This window comes from Balearica regulorum, chromosome 5, assembly GCF_011004875.1.
Source record: "Balearica regulorum gibbericeps isolate bBalReg1 chromosome 5, bBalReg1.pri, whole genome shotgun sequence".
NCBI classification, from domain to species: Eukaryota; Metazoa; Chordata; class Aves; order Gruiformes; family Gruidae; genus Balearica; species Balearica regulorum.
In genome coordinates, this window is record NC_046188.1 from 40,638,312 (window position 1) to 40,665,637 (window position 27,326).

The window sequence follows — 27,326 nt, forward strand, 5'->3', positions numbered from 1 at the left end:
AAATGTTTCTCACTGCAGTTTATAGTAGCTGCTGTTAACAAAAGTGGAGGGAGTGAAGGCAGATGCCTTTCAAATAGCTTCATCTCTTTATTCTATACTTTAATGCATTGATCATGGAAGCAGCAGATGCAGGATTACTTAGTCCTGTTTGTAACATTGCTGTCTTCTATTGCTATGCTGCCTTTCTCTTTACTGGGTTCTCTTCACAGTGGGAAATGTTTATACAACCGTAAATAGACTGCCAGAGGATAAAAGAAGATCACAGGCAGTCAGCATTATCCCACAATAAGAAAGGGTAACAGCAGCTGGAATAAGCTTCAAACCCAGAAAATATTTTGTGAGGCACAACTGGGAACTCTTTAGGAAAAGCACAGAAAGCAGCAGAAATGAATCAAGAAATTTTAGCTGCAGGAACACAGAATTTTGCAATCAGAGAGACACCTTGGATAGCAAAATTCACTTTTGCTATAGCACTCTGCTCTGGGTGGATGGTGGTAAGAGGGTGGCTGAACAAGTCAGTTGTATTGAAAGAAAACTGCAAGTATGAAGTAGCAAAGCAGTGTTTATGCAAGAATAAGGAGGTGCAATTTACTTTTATAGGAGATGGTCTGAGGGCAAATGGTGAGAGAAGGCAGTGAGGTTTTATGGGGCTATGTGTCTACCCTCCTCTGCTCCACCCTCTTCTTTGACAGGCTTCTCCATAGCTCCAAGACCTTCCCTCAGTCCCTACTCCTCTGCAGGAAGGAGCCTTCCTCAGCCCATCAGCCCCTACTTACTTTCCTTTGCCCCCCAGGCTGGGCAATGTGGGAAGGGAAAGTAAAGTTCAGGACAGGGCTCCGTTGGGGTGAAGTCTGGACAGGAGCCAGCACGCTTTGAATTTCTCCTGGTTCTGGGGGCAACCAGGGGAGGGCAGGATGCCCTCTGCAAGTGCCTGTCCTTCTGGGATGGAGTTGCCTTTATGTCCTGCTCCCCTGTAGTAGTAGCTACACCTCTCTTTGGACAGTAACAATCCATTAGAGCTGCATGGGCAGTATTTCAAACTGGACCAGCATTTCAAACTGGAACAGCCTGTTCCGTGTCCTCGGGCCAGGCAGCCTGAGTGAGCATTGGTGCCCTGCAGGCAGCTCTCTGCCTCTGCCTAGGCCAGCTCCAGAAAGGGGTTCTTTCTCTGTGAACTTTGGGAACTGTTTTAGGGGATTTTTTTTGTATTTTAATTTTTTTTTAGTATGCTATAGAGATAGTGAGAAAAGCAGATGGGAAAAGCCTCTCTCCCCCACGATCCTTGCATTTTCCACTACACTGAATGCCAGGATCTGTTTATTGGGATCAGTGGATCAGACAGGCTTTCACTGATGACAGTTATAGGAAATTATGCATGGCAATGGCATTCCGCTGGGAACTTCCCTCTGGAAGTTTTGCTCAGCCCTTGGAGCAGCAAGGGTAACACATGCAAAAGAATCTTCTCTCTTTTTCCTAGTTTATGTTTTGCATTTCACAGCATCTTGCATGTAATTCACCAATTAACACAAGAATTCCTTCATAAACAGCAGCATGAAAAAATACACGTGCTTTCTTTAAGAGACTTAAAGAGAACAAAATATATTTGAAAGACATTCTCAGAATCTCTTTTCTTTCCAAATAATCATTTCAAGTGTTCTTTTAGAGTAGTTTCAAATGGGAATTAAGTATTTTAAAGGAGCATCTCTGTGCAGATTAAAAAAACCCAAACCAAAACAACAAACCCTGCAGAGTATTCTAATAGAAACATTTATACTATGAAGGATTGATTTGCCACAGATCATACTAATGTCTGCCAGCCGTATGTGAAGTACTTCAGCAGTCTGGTTCCACGATCTGCCAATTGCTTTGCTCACTTCATGTAGCTCTGGTTTGTCCTCCTAATGAGCAGCTTGGAAGGGATACTCTTGGCTTCAGAAGACCTCTGTATTCTCATGCCTACCCCGAAACAGCCATTTTAAAAGAAAGAGAACAATGTGGCAGAAGTAATGAATGTCAAACCCATTTGCTTTTGTTCCTTATATCTAATCTAAATCTCCCCTCCTTCAGCTTAACGCCATCGCCCCTTGTCCTATCACTCCATGCCCTTGTAAACAGTCCCTCTCCAGCTTTCATTCAGGTACTGGAAGGCTGCTATAAGGTCTCCCCAGAGCCTACTCTTCTCCAGGCTGAACAACCCCAACTCTCTCAGTCTGTCTTCATAGGAGAGGCCAAGATACGTTGCAGCACAATATTGTGTTATCTTCTCTGTAGAAATGCTGCCTTTCAGTGAGAAGAGCTTAATTTTGAAAGAGGACCAAACCTGGACAACACAGGGCCTGCTATCAGTGGAATGTTTCACTTCAGCCCACCACGTTGATTTGTGCCTTCAGGGCACCATGGGCCAACAGAGGAACAAATGCATTTTTCGTTATAGGGTGGCTTGCAAATTTATCATAATACCTGCATATTTGCCAGAGGTTTGTCCAGTTCATTTACGTTCATTGTTCTGGAAGATGGGCTGCATTTTAATAAACCAATTTATTTTGTTTGAATTTTAAGGGAAAACATAGTGTATTGTGATTTTTGTTACTCATAGTTAACTTTGACAACCACTTGCCTATCTGATGAGGGTAGCTAAATCAGAGGCTAGCTCCTAGTCTGTGCGTCTAAGAACTTTCAGCCTGCTGAGATGCAAAGAATTAAAAAACTTTGAAGAAGGTATTGGTAAATACAGTCTTCCTGTGTTAAAGTGAACAGCTCAAGTAGGAAAGTTAGTATTTTCCTGCTAGGGTTTTAGAATATTGGAAAACTGTTTATGAAGCAGAAAATCCAAATTAATGTGAGACAAAGGTAAGTTTTACTTGTCCGCTGGGTAACAAAGAGCTGCAATAGCTGTGCCTGTAAAGCATGAGCTAAAGGTGCTTCCTGGGCAGGGTGGAGTTCTGAGTTTCTACAGTGTGCTCTTCACTGTGACGCCGGGGCAGTAGGATAGTCCCTTGCTCTCAAAATTCATTACATCATTCCCACATACGTGCATAATTCACACATCAACCACCTTTCAGAGCATGTGATTCTTACTTGGGTCCTTGGAGCCAGGGAAAACACATCCCCAAATAAAACACGTTTGCTCGCCCCACTAAGAATAGCATTAAGAGATTCTTAAAGAATTCCATCCATCTACCAAACACAACCCACGAAGCCAAAAAATAAGTAGTTGACAGACTGTAACATTTTTAAGTCCACAGACATTTGATTACATTGTGGTTTGGTTACATTGCAATCAACTGCTACCACCACAACAAAAAAAAAGGTCTCCTTTCTCAGAGCAAAGTCTTGTCACAGGGGATAGATATGAAGCATTTCATTGTCAGTTCTTATGCTCCCTGATCACATAAAAGTAACTTAATTGTGAAATGTCAGTTTTATTATTAATTTTTCAGTAGTGTTTCTCACGAGTAAATTTTGTGCCCTGCCTCTGATTTTCTAACAGCTTTGCAAAACAAACTTACATAGCAACAAATGACATTCTGTATTCTCTTAACAGTGTATTTAATTTATGCAAATGACAGCATTACTCTTTTTCCTATTACATCGTCGATCACTGAGGAACAGGAATTAAGGAATAGGAAAACTGTCACCTTTTAGAAATAACAAAAGTCTTAGCTGCACTTAATATTTTCTTCCAATTCAATTTATTTTCCTGTATGTTCTACTACAGTCACTGTTGTTTTTTTTTCCTAAGGCGCCATAAATAAGTTACTCCTTTTTCTTGAGAAGCCATAAATAAGTTATTGTAAAATTACCTGAAGTATTTTAAATGTTCCATTCACAGCATTCTTGTGAAGCAGGCCAGTGTTCTCCTTACTTTACAGATAAAGGCACCTCAGCTCTCTTGGCTCTGGATCATTGCATTCTTCAGAAATGTAACTGTTCTATCATTTTTAGACTTAGAAAAACTGAAAGCAAAGAAATGAGTCTTCCTAGGTCACTCTTTGGTGAATTTGACTGAGACCCAATCCTCTCGTTTACAGGCATTATAAGCATCAGACCACACAATTCCTCTGGGCTCTCCCATCCTGAGGACATTGTCCCCATTTTTTTGCTTTAAAGCTAAACTCTGACTGCAGCTGGGAATGCCAGCAACATTGATCATTCACTCTCCTTTCACTGGTCAAGTGTGGGAAAATTGGCAACCTCAACAGAGCAATAGGCCACATAAACACAAATACACATATACACACGTAACGGCCTGTAAACTGCTCGTATATAGCATTATGAACTGAAAAAGTGTATAAGCATAGGACTCTCACTGTGAAGGCCACTACACCACCTTTGCAATAATCATTACTTCATAAAGACAGACATCTGTAGTTAGTCTTGTAAAAATATATGTAAAACTTGAAATAAAAAGTCAAGTTAGGCACAAATCCTAGAGCTCATTAACAGGATCGCTGCTCATTTTCCCCAGCATTATAAAAATCAAGAATTTAATGAATAAAAAATATTTTTCCATTCACAGTAGTACTGAGCAAACTTTTCCATTTGTGATCTATACGGATATACCTATCTTCTGTATTACAAAATCCCTATTATAGAGATTATTACAGTTTACTGTATACTGTATTAATGTATAATGTATAACTGTATTATATAACGTACTATACAGTATATTGTATACATATAATACAATAAAAGTATATAATACATATTGTTATACATTTACTGTTTAATACAGCTCTGTAGCAGTGCAGGTGCAGCTTCAGATCTTACCACCTGATGGTTGGGCTGTATGGAATTCCAGCATCACAAAACTGTAGGTTGTACCTTGACAGTTTTTTAAGTCAAAGAACTTGTACTTCAGGAGCTCTGACAGTTTTTCATTTCTACTATGTAAGTTCTGAGCTCAGATGATTTCAGCGTCCAGGTTTTATAAATCAGAGCTGAGGTCAGCACCACCAGCCACGTTCTCATTGGGGAGAGGAAGAAAGCCAAGGTCCCGTAAGTTCGCTGTAGGAAATAGCAGGAATAGACCTGCCAGGCCAGGAGGAGTGCCATTGCCAGGTGAACAACCACAGCCACGAGGCGTCGGACGTGATGGATGTGAGAACAGAAGCTGTGACCCTGGCATCGCAGCAACAGGCACCAGCACAGATAGGCCATTAATGGCAGGTTGAAAAACAACATCTGAAAAGAAGAGCAGAGCAAAGTAAGACTGAGCAAGCCAAGTGTTCTGGGTAACATACACGAGGGCATAGAAAGCTAAAAGGACATAAAACCATCCCATTCTAAGGGCTGAATACAATTCCCAGAGCTGGAATCTCAGGATGCACTTCCATGACACTGCAGCTGATAGAGCTGTGGCTGCCTGTGCCTCAGTCCCAGCCCAAGCATTCCTGCCCACTCCCTTGCCCATGGGAGGCACTGACATGCATCTGACCTTTCCTGGAGCTGGTTCAGGGAGCTAGACTTGGCAAAATACAGGCACAGTAAAAAAGGAAGGTCCTTATGTCAGTTTAGCTTTCTGATCCAACCCACTCTGGTGTCAGACAAGTGTTAGCACTTGAAGGAGCCAATGCTAGCTTGGTCTGGCTTAAATGCCAAGGAACTACACCCCTCTTTCAGACTAATGGCAGCTGGGAAAACCAGAGGGGGCAGGCAGGTCAGACTGCTGGGAAAACCGGACTCATGTGTGCTGGGAGAGTGACACCTGCTGATCTGAAGTGTTATTCAGTGTGCAAGGGCTGCCCTGGCCATTCAGTTCCTTTTGCTTCATCACTGCAACCTGTGCATGAGCCAAGGACCAAAAAAAAATTTAGAGTGGTAAATCTGTAGAGATGGCCTCTAATCCAGACATCCACAGAGTCCAAAGCAACATCAAATGAGAGAAAGAGAACCTTGAGAAAATAATGCACAATCTCCTTCCTTTCTGCCCTTGAAATCTGCAGAAAGGTAAGAAGGAGCTCTTGTAGTCAGGCATGGCCACTAATCTTCGCTATCCTTTCATGACTCTTTTCTTTATAAAACTATTAAAAAAACAAAAAACAAACAAACAGAAGTCCTAGAAGAAAGCAGTTGTCAGTCTTAATTTTTATAAATACGTACCTGTAAAATCCCAACCACAAATGTCAGACTGCCCTGTAAGAAGGAACCACCTACGAACACCCCAAAGGAAAAACAGGCTCCCACCTGGCCATCTATCAGTTCACCTACAAACCATGGTCCTGGAAGAGAGGAAACCAAACATACAGCACCATCAGAAAATACAATATAGACATGGCCCTTTTTCATATGGCCCTTTATACTCATGTGCACAAAGTGGTTAACCAGGGAAAATGACTTCTCCATTGCTTGTCTATAGCAATAAGCCTAATGTTTTCATCTTTAGCAAACAGCAATCTGATGAACGTTCCTGATGTGAAAATATCATGGTACACCAATGAGTTGTGTCATGCAGTGAAAATACTTTTAAGCTGGTTTCATCTCTGTGACAATTTTCAACACCACATGTAACATTTTCCTTATGAGAGAAGTGAAAAGGTAGATCCTTTCGAATGCTGGCATTTTCCCAGAATTACAGTAAGACGTATGAAAGACATGGTCATAAAGAATTCCAGCTTGGCTCAGCTGAGAAGTCAAAATGGGCAGGCTGCACTATGTTATGCATACTACACCGACTGCCAAGAGAGTAGCTATTTTAGTAACATATTATCAGAGGAGAAATAAGCTGAAATTGTTAGCATCAGAGCCAAGATGTCTTAGTGACATATCATGTGAAATGTACATTCCATATACTCATTATACACCAAGGTACAACCAGATCTTACTCAAAGAATAAGTGAAAACCAAATGAAATTTAAAAATACTCACTTTGCTTTGAGAGTAATTTAGTAATTTGTTTAATTCATTCTAGGGCTTCTAAGTTAGGTTCTTACAAACAAAGCTTTAGTCTCTTTGGACATTAATTTTTCAAGTTCCACATAGATTATGTAACTTAGATCGATTTTCCCCATCCCATTCTCCAAGATGTTAGAAGCCTCATTTTTCATCAGGATCTGATGTAAATTTAAATTTAAAATACTAACTTAAAAATACTAATTTATGTCTTCCAGTACTTTAGGTTACTTACCTATAATGGTGTATAAATTCAGAACCAGAATTGAGTAATAGAAGGTGTTTGTTTTACTGAAGACATGAAGGGAATACGAGGTCAGAGTAAGTAATCCTGGCTTTTCTAAACACAGACAACATTTAAGAAAAATACACTTGATTCAGGTGGCAACACACACACACATATATAAAATACTGCTGTTCCTGAAACAAATCTGCACATTAGTTACTCATTCTATTAAATAAGAAATACAAAAATAATATTTGGTATGTCTACAGAACAAACACAAGGGAATGCATTTCTACTATTACTGTGGTAACTGAAAGTAAGGAACTGACAAACATAAAAATCTGTGTTAAAAGCAGCAGCAGAAGCTGCCATTCTAAATGAGTACACTTACTGTATGTAAATAAAACTGAACAACCATTCTATACCCAGAAAATGAAGTTAGCTAGAATGAAAAACATGGAGAAAAATCATATTAAATGAAAAGTAAGAGATTCAAAACAGTAACTGTGCAAACCCAAAAAGGTGAGTCAGCATGGAGTAGATTAACTGGATTTTCTTTGATTAAATCTACTTAGTGAGATCTGATAGCAACTCAGATAAAATGAAGGCTAGGCGTTAAAATGGCAGCATTCTGACAAGTGCGTGATGTTAGCAACAAAAAGCAATATTCATTTTCTGAAGCAGACAATTCAGAGATTGAGATCGAGAGCGCCTTCCTATACAAGTTAGCTTACAGCTTTTCACCTTTTACGTGGCTGCCCTTCTCACAAAGCATTAACTCCCAGAAGGCAAGCTTGACCTTTGGAAATCAACAGCTCTAACAAATTTGTTCACTAATTTGTAAAACATTTGTCATGGTCTACAGGGACCTAGCTGATCAGAGTGCTAGCTCTTTTCCTTTTTAGCTGCTGAGTTCCATAAAGGCAACTGAAAAATCTATTCTTTTTCTATGTAAGCAGTTGCTGTAGTTACCACAGGATGCTACGTGATTATGAGTATAAAGGAAGGGACATACACAGACATGAATAGGAAGGGAGGTGGCTTCCAGAAAAATCTCATTAGTAAGGTGTGGTTCAAACAATTGTTTAAAGGATAAACACCATGAGCTTAACAGTATTAATTTTCATTTACCAGATTTATCACAAACAAAATAGCAAGTTATGACAGAACTGGTCTTAATATCATTTTGAGAAAGACCCAAGCATATTCATGTTCTTTGCAAAGATTAACAAAAATTATTTTTGTAGAAGGAAATCTGCTTCTCTACTCAGGTGACAGAGAATTCTGTGCCAGCTGTAGTGAAACAAGCACACATACAGAACTAATTTAAAATAAAACATTCCTTTCCCTATGCATTGGATTCTTCAGTGAAAAAATTAAAATGAAATGTTTAGACTTCAATTAATTGAATTTTTTGTTTAAACAAAGATACCTGATCAAGTTTTAAAATTTACTTTATTTGATATATTGAAGGTTTGCTGCATCCCCTTAAAAGCAAAACAGCAGCTTCTGAGAACCCAATCAAACCCCACAGTACTAGATGCAAAATGCACAGGGTGATTAACAGTGCAATTACTTATACAGATAAATAGTAAAAAAAGTTTAGGGACAATTGGATCCTCTAGAAACCACAAACATTGGTTCATACCTTTGAGCGCTGGCTTTTGGAGGTATCTGAAAACAACGAGCAAGGCAATCTGAATCAGCACAATCAGTCCAAAGAGCACACGAGCCTGAAAAGACAGTTTGAACTCTAAGCCAGCCCTGGAGTAGTAGCTGCCTTTGAGCATGCCTTATGGACATCGATAGAATGATACAAAGATTTCTGACTGAAACATGTATTCAAAGCTTGATGGTGTCATTGAACTGAAGAGTAAAAAAGAAACTTAAAGAGTTTCTAAGTTACTGGACTTGCATCTTACTGACTTGAATTCAGTAGGATGGCTGAAAGTGATAGACTTGAATCTTTCAAAAACAGGGTTTGTAAAACACATCCATTGAAAAAGTGTAAATACACTTTCTAAGTAAAACATTTTCTGAGTGCTATACTGAATAGAACTGCCGTTCAAGACATTGCGGAGAATATCGGTTACTGATTAACAAAATTACTGTAATAACTTTGAGCCAATTATGATACTATCTACAGTCATGTGGACTTTCCTGTGCTGTTCTATAAGTGCACCTGAACTATTACGACATGCCTTCTTTGCACACACTGAGCTGTAAAACTTCCAGATATGACCTGGAGCTTACTGAAGTCAATGGGAATTTTGCCTTCCTCTCTTCCTAGCTACAACATCAGCAGCTGATGTAAGACTTTTTTCAGCCTTCTTGCCAGTACATATTGCAACAGATCACAGTGAAGTTTTCTTTGATTCAACGTTTCCTTTATCTGCTATCTCCAGTATTTCTTTTCCATTTTTCGCTTGCACAAAATGTGTGCACCTACGCCCAAAAATGGACAATCGTGACTAAATCCACAAAGTCAACTGTTTGCACGAACCATTGCTGCACGTTCACATTTGAAGTGTGCAACTTGAGAAAGGAAACTTGAAATATTTGTGAAATTCCAATGAAGTCATATCTGGAAAAAGCAAATTGCATTCAAGTCTACCAGGAATTAGAAAAATGCTTCCTGCAGTGTCTGGGAAAACCAACAGAGAATGACAACTGTTTTGCTGAAAGTACTTACTAGAACATAATGGTCAGTGAGAAGAATAAGAGATGGCCAAAAGCCAAATCTAAGAGAGAGGTTTTCTTCCATAGCAAATACATGACCCCGTGTGCTAATTCTTCCTGAGGCATCCTAGATTGATATAAAATAAGAGACCAATTAGATTCCAGTAGTGTACAAAATATGTAGTTAAAGTTGGTAATTATCACTGCAGCTTTTCTGGAAAGATGCAACTGACACATGCATGTCTGGCATAGTGCTGTATTAAATACTTCTACCTACAAAGGATTACGTATTGTCAATTTTGTAGTTTCAAGTAAATTGGTGATTGTAAGATCATAATCTGAAAGTGCTACGTATGAAGGAGATCCTGTCAGAAGTTCAGCAACTTGTGGAAGACAGTGACTATTTATTGGCCACCACCACCATTTGTTTTCTGAAAACTCAATTCTAGATAATAGCCCATCTTAAAATATTTTGAAGCCTTGTTGTGCTTCTTTTCTGGCATATTTGCTAGAAACTGATATTGATAAACAATAACAGTGCTACATTTATTCAACAGTTTGATATATCTGCATGTGTAACACTGACATCTTATCTTCCAGTATGTAATAAATGGTTTGTTTATAGTAAAGGATTCAGTACGTTTAGTGTGATTACAGCTGAGACAATATTTGGACAGTGCCAGAAACAACATACAGCAATTGAGTATTCATATTTTTTCCAGGTACCTAACTCCAGTTAACACTTCATCCTCCATGCTTTCCCAAAACTATTCAGTTACTAGATGTAATAGTGATTTATGACTGGAGAGGAAAGGAAATTAATTTTTAAAGAATGCCATTCAGTTATCTGATAACAAGCATGTATTTGCAAGCAAACTATTGCTGTGCAGGCCTGTATAACCCTCTTCAAATGTTACTCAGTTTTGTGCATATGTTTTCATTATCATGAAAAAAACCCCAACAAAACAAAAAATAAACCACTTATAAAATGCAGCTTTCCGAACTAAAGCATCACAGAAATCGGTAACAAGCTAGGAGGTAGAACACTGGCAGTACAAAAAGGCCTTTAGAAAAAACAAGCAGTATTGCTCTTGTCCTGTGAGAAATAATGCCTATCATCTGGGTTCCACCAAGCAGGACAAAGCTGACTATCCCGTTACTATTGTGCAAATGTGCAGAATCTTAGAACAGTCTGATCGAGTTCTTCGAAGACCACTTGAAGGTACAAAAATAAAATATAGTACCAAGAACAGAAGCATTCACTGAAAAATGGTTTTTTTGCACCCAGTAATCTAATATTGGTTAAGCCTGATGTTCTGGGAAACAGAAACTGTATTCACTATCAGCCTGTAAGAAGTCATGAAAAGAACTTCAAACAGATAATCAAAGACAGCATTCCAGTCTTCCAGATCCAGTTCCTTTACCTTCTGAACTAACATGATGCTACTTCCTGTTTTTCTTGATCAAGCCTGATTATTTTTTTCCAAGACAACCTTAAAAGCTAATTGTTGCCTGTCACTCAAAATAATTTATTTTTGAGCAATTACTTGCTCTTCTGTCATGTCTTATTATATTTCTCATGAAAAATAAGAATCATTTCTTTTTTTCCAGATGCTTTATGAATGTTTTAGTGCTCAGCAGTCAGCGTTTTTTCATTTAATAAACCCTTTGTTTTTTGTAATCAGACAAATATGAATGGAAGTCTGTTATCGTGTATTGTGTCCCTGGTTATGTGAGGCAGAAGGGTGATGGAGCAGACACAACAACATAAAATTTCAATACAAAGAATGCCAACAAGTACCTTACCTGGACAGTCACAGCTATGTGATGGAACCCTTCACTGTAGTTTTGTGGGCTCCACTTCAATACATAGAGAGGGCCAGACACCTGACGCGCATTCCCCAAGTGAACTCCATCTATATAGACTTTGACGGAGATAATGACAGAAGGAGAGAAAGCCAGAATTCTAAGGAGTGAAAAAACAGCAAAATAAACAGATTTGTTACAGGACTTGCAGGTTTATCATTACCTCCTGAAGAGAAGTCTCTAAAGATTACGCTACCTTGTACTCAAGAGTTCAAAAGAGTTAGAAATTAAAATGGCGAAATATCTGTAGGCTAATGGTAACATGGTAGCTCTTCTCTATAGTTAAAAAGAGAAGTTCTGTATGGTAAGGTGCAAAAGAATAGAATAGAAATCTGGGCTGTGGAACAAAGGAAAAAGTGTCAGAGATCCTCAGGTCCTGGCAGAAATAATCTTAGAACGCTTGCTGTCAAAACATTTGCTAACAAAGTGCGATGCTTCCTCCTGCACACATACAGACACACAATCAAATACTTGTAGATGTCTTCATTAAAAATTGTCAGTCTCTCTCTCTAAAGTCCTTTGTTGTTGGGTGTGGTGGTTTGTTTTTTGTTGGGGTTTTTGTTTGTTTGTTGGGTTTTTTTGAGTCCAAATATAACCTCTCAGTCTTTGTAACTGAATTTATGAGAAGTGGAGTGGAATGCAAGACTGGCATTACAGATCTGAGATACCAACAAATGTATTGTCCCTTGGCAGTGCTTATATTCAGTGAAACAGTGATACTAACACACACTCAATATATTGCACGTACAGTTTCATTCATTTCTGGTAATAAAAAAAGGCATTTGAGAAGATGTTTCAGGTCGAATGAAGGAGTCTCATATCGTTATGATGAATGATTCTACCAATATTTCATACATATTGGTCTAACAGCAAATATAAGATGTTGGAAAGGGCATAAGAATTTGAAATACAAATGGAAAAAAATAAATAAATAGAAAAGGTAGAAATGGAAAGATGGAGAGATTTGAAACAAATATGAAAACTGGCAGAGGCTTAAGATGTTTTAATATATAAGGGATGTAAAACTGAAAACACAAGAGGCTAAGAAGTCTGAAGCGAATAGAGAAAATACTTAGAAAAACACATAGACAAAATCCTGAAATCAGCAAAGGCAATGTGAACATGTGAGATTAATAACACAGATTACATGTTAATATAACTCTACCAGCTTTGGTTACATAGAAAAGTTTAACTGACTTTAGGGGAAATAACTGCATAAATAAAAAATTAATTACTACTATATAATCTCCTTTTATGACAGATATGATACAAAGTGAGCTCTCAGGAACAATCTTCCAGAGAAAAGTGAATTCTGAGAACAGTGGACTCATGCATTTAAAAAAAAGGTTTTGTGTATATACATATAAATATATAGATGTACATTATAACCAAGACCCCAACTATTAAAATATAGTTAAATATTGTGAAATCAAGCTATTACAGGGTACCTGATATGAGTGGAATAAAGAATTTTGACTAGTGGTTCATGAGCAGAACTGCTGTAAAGGAAGGACTTTGGATTGGTGATGAGGACTACAGGCCATTCTTCAAAGTTAAGATCTGCGAAGCTAAGGAGGTCATGATCAAATGCAAGGATCCGGTACCTATAATGAAAAGAAAAAAAAATTGTTGATACAAAATACTGCATGCACAGCTGATTCCCATGCTTCCCAAGTTACTAAACACAACTTGTTTGATTTAGTTTCCATTTATTCTCTTCTGTAGTTGATCCTCTATTAACCAACTCTGCTGTATTAACTATACAGGTGGTTACCTCTGATCACATTCAGTTTATTATAAATCACTGAAGCACCACTCAAAATTCCAAATGTCAAGATCTACTGGATTTTGCACATGAATCAGATAGATGAACATTATGTTGAAGAATTCAAATATAATGTACATTACTACAGTGTCTGGGTGGGTACTCTGATTATGGACAGAGACCCAGTGTGTTCTCTTCCTGTATGTATATAAGTATCTCTCTTAGGGCTACTGCAGAATGAAAGCTAATATAGTACTACACATTCCATGTATCATTGGACACTTTTTGATATGCTGCTAAGGTAACATTTTTCAGGTAGACTATTTTTGTCTCTAAAATTCTAACAGCTAGTGCAGAGCATGGGTATTTTGAAGTAGTGATGCTGAATTTTATTCCAATTTAGTTGTCTACTTTGAATACTAAACACATACTAAATGGACATTTAGATGTCCTCTTTTTAATTTCTAAATATCAAGAATGAATAAAAGAATTACTTTACTTAATTTATTAGCACACTGTTGGTATTGGGAAAAAAAATCCCAAACTTACAAAGAGACATTTTTCAAAAGCATTAATAGCAGGCAGATCAAATGCTTCTTTCAAATTCTCCACAGAGCATAAAAGCGAATCATAGTATAACCAGGTAGGCTCCATATAGTAATTTGCTCACACAGGGTTTACTAACCTCCTATTATCCATCCAGTCTCCCAGTTCGAGTTCCAGAGTGCCGCCACGGTGTTGACTGTGCAAGGCTGGCATCAGCCCACCCATTGTATGGAGATGTCCACATAAATAGGCTGTGGCAGAACTAATAAAAAAACATAAGAATTGTGATTATTTGGGAAAGAAATACCACTGCAGAAAACCTGAAAAGTGACAGACAAGTATGTGAAGAGAGGCAAGAAATGTACTGAAAACATACAGGAAAAAAAGAAAGATCTTACCTCATTAATGTTCGTATTCCTGGGGCTGGGGAGATGATTGTTGAGGTGGGAAAATGGCCAAACCAGATAGTATGATTGCTGTGCAGACTTTCTGTTGCCATCAAAGATAGCTCTTTCATTTGATTCTAAAATGGGCAGATGTTTGAAAGACAACCAACCAACCAACCAAACCTGTTTAACATTCAGGCTATTTGGAAATAATAGCAAAAAAGAAAGCAGAACGAAACTAATGAAGAATGCAATTAAATTTTTTTTTTTTCTTCAGAGAATACTATCGGTTGCTTCAGGGACCTGTGCATGAACAAACCGTACTACCAGACATTTCTCTAAAATCCGATGTTGGAAAAAAAGTGAAAACAAGACATTCAACACCTGCCTTGCAACCACGCAAAAAGTGCAGTATAAAGAAAGATTTTGGTAAACTATTTCTATCCTTTCTACTGCTTATTTATATAGTCAAAGATGGCACGCTTGAGTTGATTTTACAAACATCGTTACTGTACAATTATCTACTATCTCTTGAGTTGCTAGATGTCCTTTTATAGGCAAGACAGACCACAGAAACTGTGCACCATATGCTTCAGTCATTTAACTGGATGAACTATGATGCTGAATCTTTAAAATATTATTCAGCCATTGTTGTTAAAGTTAAGCAAAAGTAACAGTTTACACAGCAGGTAAAATTTCTCTCCTTTACTTGTTTGACTTCCAATATTAAATCAACCACTTACTGTCCAGAGATACCCCTATACTAATAAGATCTCAAAGTCTAACAGAGGAGGCAGAAAAACTAAAACCAGAAAAGAACACAAATCTACTCTTTCACCATTTTGCAGATCATCTTTTATGGTAACCCAGAGAACCACGGACATATTCTTTTCCCTCCTACCTAAAAAGAAACACTGAAGGGCATGAATAAAGGAAACAGAAATAAAGGTGTATTAAAAAAGAATGGATTCAGTATACCATTCTGCCTTAATGTAATGGGCTCATTAAGTGAAATTCTATTTTGCCTTTATGAATCTGAGCTTTAAGAAATTTTTTACCTAAGCCATTCAATCAAATCACTGATACAAATCTAATTTATCTTTTACATTCCTGGCAGAGGTTTAGTTCTTAAGTTACAGGTAAGTAGTTTTACTTTCACTTTTGTGCAAAAATCTGCATATGGTGCTCTCTGGCCTCCTGCTGCTGGATAATTAGCAAGCAAATGCTTGACTTTCTGCAACCAAGGACAGGAGCTCTAGACTCAACTGCATTTCTTAGCTCCTTGAGAGTTTGCCTGCAAATCTACTGCACCCACTATGGATTACAGTAAACAATGAGAACAGTACTTGGCACTCCTACATCACCTTGCATCTAAGTATCACCAAGCACTTTACAAACAATTAAATGTTGAGCCTCCTTTAGACAAGATTAGAGGGAGAACATTTTACTTTTCATTGAGGTCATTATCACAGGCAAAATATGACATCTCTTTACTAGAACACAGTAACTCTCTGCCAACTCTTCAGAAGAGTATCTCAAGAACAATCTCATAACAACAAAGTACAGAGAAAAATCAAAGGGAAGCAAAATGTTATCTAAGAGGATATGCGATTTAAACATTGGGATTAATGTTGCTCTTTCAAAACAATATACTATATAATTTTTTATGGCCTCAGAAGATCAGACCTCACTTTCATAAATGACACATTTCTTTATAGCATCATCTTTCACAGTATTCCATTGATAAGTGCAACTCTCCCATCTGTAATATTAATTTAAAAAAAGCATCTAACGAAGCAAAAAGGAGGGAAATTAGCTTAGCTTTTGTTTTTTAACTTTAGACCATATAAGGAAATTACCACTCAAGGCTAGCTAAATGCTAAGAAACTACTGACAGTGTCCTTAAAATGACTAATTTGATATTTTTGTACTAGATTATTTCTTAAGAGAGAAAACATAGTCTATATGTTGACACATTCATATTCTAAATAAATGTCCCACATGCATAATAACTTAAAAATGTAAAGACTCTTTTAGATGAACACAAATCTCTCAGACAATTCTTCTTTATAAAAAGACAAACAAAACCCCCAAACAAACCACTGTAGAAGTAAAACAGACAGCAAAATGGAATGCCAAGACTTATAAAATACCATGTTTAAAATCCCGAAGAAATTATAGGGTCTCTTAGGACCTGGGCTGAGTGTGGCATCCACACAGATGAAGGAATAGTTCCCAAAAGAGGTGGTGTGGATGTAATGGAAAGAGCCATCCTTACGCCAGGCAGAGTACTTCCTGCCAAAATAAAACGGAAATATTGCTATCAATCAGGAAAGCTTGCAGCAATAGCGAAAATGACCTGCATAGTATAAATGCAAGATATCTTGCATTAGATCCAGCTCCATCTTGTTACTGCAGTAAAGCCTCTTCTTAAATGGCATTGAAAAGTCTGTACTTCAAAGGAGATGCATTATATGGGTCGTGTGTTAAGACAAGCAGCAGGTTAGCACAGAAACATTTAAAACAAATCTTAGCATAAATACCCTTTCCCTGAGCAACATGGTATTTTAAGGATAAAGGGCAAGCCAGCAGCATAAACTATGCAAAACAAACAGGCAAGATGACAGGACGGGAGGATCTTACAGCACTGTTAATTAAAGGAAATCTGCAAAGGAAAAAAAAGTTTTGTCTTGTGTTTATTGTTTGTATCTGAACTAATTTTTCAAAAAGAATTTTTCCTTGCTTACCTAGAAATTCCAGGGACATCAAGTTTTGTAAGAGATCTCTTAAGTTACTCTGATGTAAAATGATCAGCTGCTGGCTAATGGATATGATTTTGAAGCAAAGAAATACTGAACCTTTTCAGTTATTTTTCCAAAAGATCCAAAACAGAGACACTACACTACACCACACCAAATCTTATAAGCAGCAAAGAAGGCAGCATTTCCTCTTGCTTATTACTCTTTTTTGTTTCTTAACATAGCAAATCTTACTAGTTCTCCTGTCACCTGTGGAATGTCATCAGAATTCTTCATTCAAAGATTAAAAGGAGAGAGCAAAAAGGGTTGCTGCTCTTTTGCACATTACCTGATGTTAATTGAGCTCTTGAATCTTAATCTTAAAATACTCTGAGAGAAGTGTAAACAGGGAAGGACTTAAAAGACATGTAAACTAATTCCACCTTTTTTCCCCCCCATGGTTTTATGCTAATATTGGCTAAGATAAATACATGTAATAATGAATATATATGTTGCTTTCTCTCCTTCCATTGACAATAGATATTTTTAGTTTTTCTAACTTCTAAAATTGAAGTGCTTTTGATACATTATGCTAGATGCAAATTGCACATATTGTCCACTGGCAGATAACATTCCAACTAATGGTACCTACTAAATTGCTCAATTAAGAATTAAATTCTGTAACTAAAATGATTGTGAGTAAATCTGAGATTAACTAAAACTAATAGGGTTTAATTGGGGGGATTGTTTGTTTTCTTTCCAGTTTTTGGGTTGGGGTTTTGTGTGTGTGTGTTTGGGTTTTGTTCGGGGTTTTGCTTTATTTGGTTGGGTTTTTTTAAACTCCCTGCATGATACATGGAAGCTAAAACATTCCTGACCTCAGATGATGAATATACTTTCAACACATCCAGAAAGCAGTTCACATATTCATATATTCCTTCACCAATCAGAATAAACAATAAAATTGCCAGAAAGGTTGACCTGAACAGAATAAAAGCCAATATATTAAAAACAAGTTTCAGGTATAAATCAATACTTCCAATGCCATAAAGACCCTTTCACAATGTTTATTTTTTTGAAGTTAATGTTACCTTTATGAACGTCAATAAGAAAACTGGAAGTTCAGTATCATAATCCTAAGATTTTTGCCTTTACTCTCAGAGTATGCGTGACAGCTGAATCATCCTCTGCTCATACTGTGGACATAAAATAGTAACCCATGTTTTTGTGTAAAATATTATTGTATTTCAATACAACTGCTGCCTTCTTTAATTTTAATACATAATGAACACCAGAATGTGGTGCTGAGTAACTGTTTTCCCTAGCCTCTATTTTTATACCTGCAAGCTACAGCGCTCTAAGGTGTACAGCGAAGAATGAATTATTTGTTCAGGAATCACATAAAGGCAAGCAGATGGTGCCTTAGTGTTGCTCAGACAAAAGAAAAAAAAAACCACCCCAAAAAATTGTCCTTTTGACTGTAGAGGAGAAGAAAAATGTTCTTAATCTTTATATTTTATTAATGCATCAGATTAAAGGCAGAACTATCTTTACAGGGACAATTTTATTAGTGACACTTAATAGCTTTTGAGGACTCTTAGTGCCTTTCTTCAGTCTTAGAAGGTATGCTAAATCTCATGAAAGTTTTTTTTCATTTTGGTATGATAACAGACTATAATGAAGCAAAAACCATTATGAAAACAGATTTGTTTAGCAAGAGACTGTTAATTAATAAGCAAAGACTTTCACCTGATTCAGAATTTCACTCAGAAATTCTTAGGTTGGCTAAATTGCTTTGAAATTTCACCCTAATCCTTTCCAATCCCTTTTGCTGTCAATGTGTCTTCAGTGTGGACTAGCGGTAGGTGATCCACACATCTTTCCAAACAGTAAACTTGTCCAGGCCAAAAAACAATTAAGGGATGATCTGGCAAATTCATTGGTGCTACAGGTTCCCATGTGTGTCACTAGGACTTCTGATAGCAGCCTTAGATAGAGTGGAAGACTGACACTAGATTGTCATGTAGCCACAACTGTGGCAAAAGATGTAGGGATGTGCACTGCACTAGTGCATCCAAAAGCCATGTTAGCACCATACATTCATCTCATCATGGTAAATCTACATGTGAATTCCACGTTCTCCTACAAATGCAGCTGCGGTAGCATCCTTTCCCACAGAATTTATGGGAAAACGTATCTGCTCCTGCTGGGCCACAGGGAACTGGAGCAAACTGAACTATCAGATGTTTAATCTGTGTTCCTATTGCAAAGTGGATGGCTTAAGAGTCTGAGTTAAAAAAGAATTTAGATTTTCAAGTCTTCCTCCAGATCTAGAGTCAAAGCTGAAAGCACCACCAAAATTATGAGACAAGATTTTGTGTTCAGATGTGAAGGGCAGGAGAAACCAAAAAGTTAAACGTGAGTTGCAGCCAAGGCTACCTTTACAACGTACGAGCAAAAAAGCCAGCTGAAGAGAGGAAAGCTTCCTCACCTATCTTCACATTTAAATCTCAAGTGTGTTCCTCAAGAACATTTGTCCACCCATCATCATCATCATCATCTGCCTTCTTGCTTCTCCTCTTTCAGTTTTCTAAAATGACTTAGGTGTGAAGAAATGTGTCAGATAAAATTTAGACCCATATGACACGAAACGCCCTTTTGGGCATGCAAAAAGAACATTAAAAAGTGAACTTTTCTCTTGCTTTCTTTTTCTTTTTTCATCTATTTTAAGGAGGAAAAGCATTCTTTGGGAACACTGGTTTTACAGAAATATAACACACAACTGTTCTGAGGAAACTGAATGCATAATGCACAGAACATTTCCTAGACACAGGCAGATTTGCAATATATTCAATTACAAAACACAGAGAGATAAGAGATAAAAAGTCTGTGCAAAGAATTCTCTATTTTCTCAATCTATTCTGCTCTACTAACTGGCAATGGGAAAGACAGAGGGAATAGCAAATATGATCCTGGACAATAAGAAAGTCAGTGAAAAAGCATATATGTGATAACTGAAAACAGAATACTGTTTAGTGAGTTTGACCTTGAATATAATGGCATCTGTATGGTAAATAAAAGTACCTGTAATAATTCCGAACACTATCCAGGTGTGGAATGTTGAACGAATCTGTAAGGGAGAGAAAAAGAAAATTAAGAAACTTTCAGATCAAATTGATCATTGACCTCTGTATTTTATTTCCTAATGTTGAGATAAAGTGGTCTCAGCAGGCACTGAAGAGCTATTTTTTAAAAAATGCATAATTAACAAGCAGACTGTCTAACTCTGCAGAGAAGACGTTATATACTTGATGCAGTTAACCTAAAAGTGGGAATAGTTTTCATTTAAGTTTCAATTCAAAGATAAAGTTCTTGTGGGAATGTAAATTGTCATCTAGTCGCTAAAAGCCATAAAGCTTTTCAGAAGCTTTTCAGATTTGGTGCATTCTCTGTAAGTAAACCTAACTCATCCAAGGAAAATGAAGTAGCAATAGCATCAGAGAATTAGCATGTGTAAAACAGACAGCAACTTGGGGAGGTTTGTACTGCAACTGGAGTCTACCTCTCCATTACGGCTGGTAACAGAAGACTGATAGGAAAACGGGAGTAAAATGTCATATATGGGCTGTATATGACAAAGCATGCACTTTTTTTCCCTAGTGCTAGGTTTTCTAGTATTGTCCTTCCTCTAACAGCTGGCTTATATAGCCTACAAGGTTGTTAGCTTGTATTTGAATGCTTAGAATGTACTGACAACTATGATGTGTACAAACTTCCATGAGTCCTTTCTATTCAAAAGAAACCAAATTTCTTTTAATTGCTGAACACGTGTCACTTTTTAACTTAAACCTGTGGCAGGAGGTCTATGAAAAATAAATTGAAACTAATTCTTCAGTAGGGTAAGGTTACAGTTTGCCCTTCCATTAAAAGATGAGGTATATAAACTAATGACCTGGAAACTAACATCTGAAGCTACGTTCTACCACCTGCAAAGCAAAAGCAATAAATGAAGACTCTTACTTCCCCGGTACTAAAACTCTGGTAAGTGCCTACAAACAAAGTGTTTACAATCAGTGTCTACCCTCAGTAGAGCAGACACATGGATGGCAAGCCCTTCTATTGACTCATAACCACCACTAACATGCTAGTAAGTACTAATACTTTACCTCTATATTCTAACTTGCCTAAATCATCTCTGTAATCACTGGAAAGAAAGAGATGCTTCATTTCCTTCTTACCGTGATTCCCTTTGATGTCTATCCACTTGGTTTTTTCCATGACCCTTGATCTCTTCAGGATTGACTGGTAAGTTTTCCATTCTACTTCTACCTGCTCAGATCCCAGTTTATCTTTTGTCTTAGCATCTGTCAGGTCACCTGAAAGTATACAAAGGTGAGATATAACTAGAGGCCTACACAGCTTACACAAACACTGTAACTAGGCAAGCACGCAATCCAAGTCTCCTAGTGTAAGTGGCTGCAGGCCTCCTGTTGAACAATCTGGATGTTCCTATCACCTGGTCCAAGAGGTTACTATAAGGGTAAATGCCTTCTAATGCAGATGTGGCAGCCTGTTCAAACATCTATCAACTATGTCACTGCAGCAGTTTTACTAATACCATGCCAAAGAAAATTGTTACACATTCATTATACCTGAAGATTCTGGTCACAGAAGCTTTGTTTAACGTCACACCTTCTGCATCCCCTCAAGCTCAAAGTTCAAGCCATTCCCATTTCTGTTCATATAATAACACCTCACTGCATTGCTAGTTAAAAAATGAATGCTAACTATTTCTGAACTCTTAACTTAAAAAGCAAACAGCAGATAAGTAACTCTCTGTAGAAACAAAAGTCCAGGTGTAGCATTAAGATTCTAAAGCCTTGCATATAGTAATGGCTCAAAGTCCTTGTGATTTGCTTGCCAAAACTTAATCCATTTCAATAGCAATAGCAAGCTATCAAATGAAATGGCAAGGCTTATTTCACCTGTCTTGGTGTGATATGTTCAAACAGAAACCAGCAATGAAATCTTACATTAGTTCACAGGTGAATTTCACACAAGTGAGCAGGGATTGTTCTGAGAGAGGAACTGGCTCTTAATGACCAATATCAGAGACATTGCTCACTTCTCTAATTTCAAATATGAAGATTGATGTGGAATCACTACCAGGAGGACAAGAAGGAAGGCAGCGGCTAGCAAGGACTAAGGTGTAGCAACAAACATTGGGAAAAAAATAGCTATATTGCATAACTATGTCTTTGTTACGTATAATACATACTAAACAGCATCAGACTCAAGACATTGAACAAAAACTAATTCTCTTGAGTTGAGAAGTTATTCTTTTCTGCTTCTAGCAGTCTATCTTCAACTGCAATTCCATTTTCATTGCTTAAGATACTTTAAGGCTTTAAAGTTCTCTCTTGAGATCCTAGAATTTTGCTTATTCGCTCTTCCTTTGACAGCGCATTCAAGATGAAATTCACACTTGAATTGCTTACCTGTTGCTAGAACAAGTGCTGGCTGAATTATATCAATTGTTTGAGAACAGAATTTTTCGAAGTCAGGAGCTCGTTTGGGATCCCGAAATCTACTGATATGAATATCTGATACCTGCAAAAGAGAAAAAATTAAACACTTGTCCCAAGCAAAGGGTTATTGCTGCCCAGATTGTTCTGCAAAGCCAAGTATGTAAGAATGCAACATAAGAGCAGTCATAGTCATTCACATCAGTGTAAGGGATACAGGGAGAAACAGAAGTGGATAACTAGGAGAGAACAAAAGCAGAGCAAGCATATGATATTGCATCTTTAACCCCTAAAATCACATTTACATCAAGACAATTTCCTTAAATCTAAGGGCATAGAATAATATGGGGAAATACTTAGCTATTGACAGTAAGGTTTGATGGCTCTAAGTGGCCTGTTGACTTTCAAATTCATGAGAGCTTCTGGTGCAACACAGTGATCTTGCTGCAAAAGAAAATACTAAGTAGTTCTGCAAAGCAAGAATAGGTTAAAGTTGCCTAGGACTTGAAGCATACCGATAACTAATTTCATACCTGGTGTGACATTTCCAGTCACTGGGTGGAAAGATTTCTAACATTCTACCCATGCATTTTACTGGACCTAATGAGTGTGTTTAGAATCCTTCATGAAGGCAAAGATTGTCCAAGAAATTATGATACCACTGGTACATCACTGTAAAAGATGCTGTTCATTTCTGAACCAGTCAAAGCCCTCACATCAAAAGAGCCATATAGGGCAGGATAGGGAGAATAAGAAAAGTAAGATTTATTTATTTATTTTTTAATATTGCAGCTTTTCATGTCTGTCCAAAATAAATTTTGAGTGAATGCTCTCAATTCCACTTTCCATTCCACTTCTGTCAATCAATTAATAAATCGTCCTTCTCAGTTTAGACAAACGGCATTTGACATTCAAAAAACAGCGAGCACACACACGGCCATCTGACAATATCACTAACTGAGAAAGAAAAACATTAACTTCTACATTCAATTTAATAAATCTAGGTCTTGTAAAGCTTTTTCCTTTTTGAAAAATCCCAATAAAATACCTTGGAGACAAAATGCCTTAGCTTCTACTTACTCAGTCATTTGAATATGTAGAAAACACTGCCTGAATACAGTTTTTTAATTCTGCTTAGGAAAATTCCCTATTTGCTTACATGGAACTTTTGCCTAGATCAGAATTGGATGCTAAAAAGGTAAACACTTTTAGACATACCCTTAACTTCTTTTTTATTGATACATTCATGCTAGTGTGAATCAAAAGAGCACAGTAAAACTACCTTAATACATCAAAATTAATTTAGTAATTGAGAAGGATACATCATCTTATTTTGTTTCTCCTCAGCTTGTGGATTTGCAATTTATCTCTCTCAGCAATCAGAGAAAATAAAAACTTCTGTTGTTGCTGTCTCCAGATTCTTGAGCAAAAAGTCTTAGAAGAAACCTTACTCCTGTTCTACCAATAACTATGGAGAATGTAAATTTCCACCATTTTAGCAGACAGTGGTTGGGAAGTCAGATTTTCTACAAAGATCTTCCCACTTTTTTTCCCTACTATGATATGAGCTTAAGATTTGCAAAAGGCTTTTCTTCTAACTTCTAAGAGTGACAGTGTCCCAGGACTTCTGAGAGTTGGGACTAAGCTTCTGTCATCACTAAAAGCCATGAAATATGAAGATCTTGGAAGCGGAGCTTCTCCCTTTTTTTCTTTTTTAGATTAACTTCAAAGATGTCCCAATAAAAGGGACAAGGGGAAAAGCTTGCAATGCTCTTATTTAATTTCCCAAAATGTAGGTAAAAAGCCCACTTGCTGCATTTCTCTTTCCCCGCCCTCTGATGTGGAAAGTTGGCCTCTCTCATTGCATCATAGGCAGTAACTTTTGTCGAAATGGGTTGAAAGAACCTTAGGGGTGAGGAGAAATCACCATCCACATTCCTTATCTAGAGAAGATGTGCCTCAGGAAAGGCAGGCATTAACAAGGGAGAATTACAAGGCCTACGGCAACAGTAGAATGCATCCAGCTGACAGAAACAGGAGAAAAATCAACTGTAAGCTTGTTAAATATTGATCTAGAGTGCCTACTAGGCACTGGGTATGAAAGGAAGTTCTGCTATAAGAAAGGTGAAAGAGCCATTAATATAAGATTATAGCACAAATATTGCAATTTAGTTCAGTTTAAGAAGTGACAGTCCTGTGGATGGGAGGAAAAACAAGGCAGGAACTGCTGGAGGACAAACCAATCATCTTGAGCTCTATCCAGTGACCGAGGCTAGACCTACGAAGTCACCAGGGAGCCTGAAGCCTGTTTCCCACAACATCATCGGCACAATGCTGGATTTAGTGCTTGATCAATTTCCAAGTTAGGTCAATGATAAAGCAGCTGTTAAAGGGCATGTCTGAAAGAGAACATAACCACTGAAAGAAAAGCCAAGTCTCAAATTAGCTGTGCCATGACCTATCCTTGGGAGAACTCCACCTGTAACACAACCAGAGAGAACACGGAAGAGAAGTATGGAGCTGCACATGCTGTTTGTCAGCATAGCTCCGCAGCTGCTATAGGCTGCTGTCGTTGACTCTCTTCAAGATAGCAACTCTAGACAGGGGTTTTATTTACACTAATTCAAGCCTATCTCTCATCTTGAAATCTGTTCTGCAGTAAAGATAAGCCTCAAGTCACTTAAGGAAAAAATATTGGAAAAACTGACTTTGAAAATACATAGCAATTGGAGAGAACAAAAGGACTAATAATATGCAGGCTTACGCACTAAGAGCACTGCCTGCAGCTAATACATTTAGGCAAAGCATCCTTGAGTTTGAGAATAAAAGCAAAATAGTAAAAGCAGCCTATTTGTTAGAAGGAACTGCACAGCAACCCCTATGACATCTCAGCTGTTGGTTACCAGCAAATACATAAACAGCTTGCAGTTAGTTATACACGGAGTGCTTCAGGAATGCACGGGGCCACGGAAGCACCCAGGCGTGACAGTTTACTTGCAAGACTATGCTAGGTTAATTTGGATTTTATGTTCAACCTGGAAACAAAGCTGTGTACGTTTAACCTAACACACGTCACTCTTATATTGGCCCAGTACTTTCTATTGCTAAAAATCTGTTAACTATTTTCTCAGCCACACAACTTTTCTGAGTTTTGGAAAGGGACAGCCAGAGCCTGCATTTCTCACTGAGAATAATAATAATAATATAATAATAATAATAATATAATAATAATATATATAATATATATATTTTATATATATTATATTATTGGGTATTATTGGTATTATTGGGTACTGATGCAATATATAGGATAGTGTAATAATTAGGTGAGTTTTAATTACCTGCTTCTACCACGCACAACTGATCTTTTGGGTAGTCTAGTAAACTGGCCAAACACCTGTAACTTAGGCTTGGCTGCGAGCCTCCGGACAGCAAAGGGGGACCTTTACCGGGAGAAGGTGACACAGCTTCTCATCGAGTGCGGGAGCACCCCAGCCGGGAGCCCCCCGCTCGCCCCCCGCTGGCGGCAGCGTCGTGCCCCGCCTCTCCACCCAGCTCGGGGGGCTCGCAGAGCCAACTCCGCGGCCGCGGAGCCCTCAAAAGCGGGAGGGTGGCCGTACCTCAGCGCGGCGCCAACGGCCGCCTCTCGCGTCGGGCCGTTGCTCGGCCACGCCCTCCTCCCCCGGCCCCACTCACCTGCACTACCCACAGCAGGTTGGCGGCCTCCGCCCCGGGGACAGGCTGAGGGGCCTGCCGGCGGCGGCGCTGACCCGCCGGCAGCAGCGTGGTCCTCGAAGGCACGTACCAATCCAGCAGCAGCGCCAAAGCGGCAGCCGTCAGCAGCCCCACAGCCAGCTTCAGCATCCTGCGCCGCGCTGCCACCATGCGCCCGCCCCGAGCGGCCCCTTTGGCCCGCCGCCGGGCAGCGCCGCTGGCTTCAGCACTTCCGTGTCGCGGCCCACCTCCTCGGCTTGTCGGGCCGCCCCTGCCGCTCGTCTGTGGTTGGCTCGGAGGATCGATGCCAGCGCGGGGAGGAGGTGGGCGCTCCCCTGCCTTAGGTTGCGGGATGTGCGTGAAGCCCTTCGGTCGCCCTTGTCTTGCCCGGGCAGCTGCGAGCAGCTCTAGGCCGCCCCGCGGCCGGCCTGGGTTCTGAGGGTGCCCGCTGCCCCTCTAGCTGCAGGGGTGCCTGGCAGTGCCTGGGCTAAAACAAAACAGGCCAAAACCTTATCTGAAACGTGCGGTCTGCATTCGTCCTTAAGCCATTTTCGTGATTTGGGGGGAAGTATGTACTGTAAGGAGGCCTTGGGCAATTTCTTATGTCAAGAACAGTCAGGACAAAACCCACACATATGATGAGATCAGTGTCTCATCCTGCTTTCTTCCAAGTACAGCACAAAAACATTCTTCCCTCCCCCCATCAGTATTTATAATTCTACCTTCTCATAACTCTAGGCAATTGACTTTTCTGCTCCTGACATACTTTTTATGAAAATTATGAAATTTTTTTTGAATTTATTTTAATATACATTATTTTAAACCTTACTGTAGCAACTGTACAGTTTCATAATTATTCTTTGCTATCAACTGTTTTCCTAACTGCTGCCCACATTTACTGTTAAGATTTTTTTCTTACAATCTTAAGCATGACTTCAGCTGAAAAAGCTTCTGTCACTTTACATCATTGTTTTGATATTTAATGTACTA

General features: G+C 38.5%; 2 protein-coding genes across 5 annotated transcripts in view; one reads left to right on the forward strand and one right to left on the reverse strand.

Annotated features, from left to right (window-relative positions):
* The window catches only part of PTGR2 (prostaglandin reductase 2), a 37,584-nt gene extending 21,070 nt beyond the window's left edge, over positions 1-16,514 (forward strand). The window contains exon 11 of one of the 2 annotated variants that reach the window (XM_075754365.1): positions 14,637-16,514. The gene's annotated coding sequence lies outside the window, so the exon portion shown is untranslated. Of the gene's footprint in view, positions 1-4,031; positions 4,167-14,636 lie in introns of those variants that run through there. The other variant, XM_075754364.1, reaches the window with a different exon arrangement.
* TMEM62 (transmembrane protein 62) lies at positions 602-27,092 on the reverse strand. 3 transcript variants are annotated; one of them, XM_075754359.1, is made up of 14 exons: positions 26,319-27,092; positions 22,596-22,707; positions 21,336-21,473; positions 20,182-20,227; positions 16,513-16,654; positions 14,372-14,496; positions 14,113-14,235; positions 13,111-13,266; positions 11,603-11,762; positions 9,810-9,923; positions 8,766-8,850; positions 7,127-7,231; positions 6,103-6,221; positions 602-5,184 (listed from the first exon to the last, which is right to left on the reverse strand). In XM_075754359.1, the coding sequence occupies exons 1-14, from the start codon at positions 26,505-26,507 to the stop codon at positions 4,858-4,860; spliced, it is 1,941 nt and encodes a 646-aa protein (XP_075610474.1). In that variant the 5' UTR covers positions 26,508-27,092; the 3' UTR covers positions 602-4,857. The 3 variants fall into 3 exon arrangements, with proteins under 3 accessions (XP_075610474.1, XP_075610476.1, XP_075610475.1); XM_075754361.1 differs by lacking the exons at positions 16,513-16,654; positions 21,336-21,473; positions 22,596-22,707; positions 26,319-27,092 and having other exon boundaries at positions 20,182-20,207; XM_075754360.1 differs by lacking the exons at positions 20,182-20,227; positions 21,336-21,473; positions 22,596-22,707; positions 26,319-27,092 and having other exon boundaries at positions 14,372-14,558; positions 16,513-16,625.
* Between the last annotated feature and the right edge of the window lie 234 nt (positions 27,093-27,326).

Bases quoted from the DNA above. Each gene is read 5' to 3' on its own strand.
- TMEM62 (XM_075754359.1), bottom strand. From the start codon at position 26,507: ATGGTGGCAGCGCGGCGCAGGATGCTGAAGCTGGCTGTGGGGCTGCTG. The intron at 14,236-14,371 runs GTAAGATCTTTC...TTTTTTTATTAG, and splicing joins GGAATACGAACATTAATGAG to TTCTGCCACAGCCTATTTAT. The intron at 13,267-14,112 runs GTTAGTAAACCC...TTTTCATTATAG, and splicing joins GACTGGATGGATAATAGGAG to GTACCGGATCCTTGCATTTG.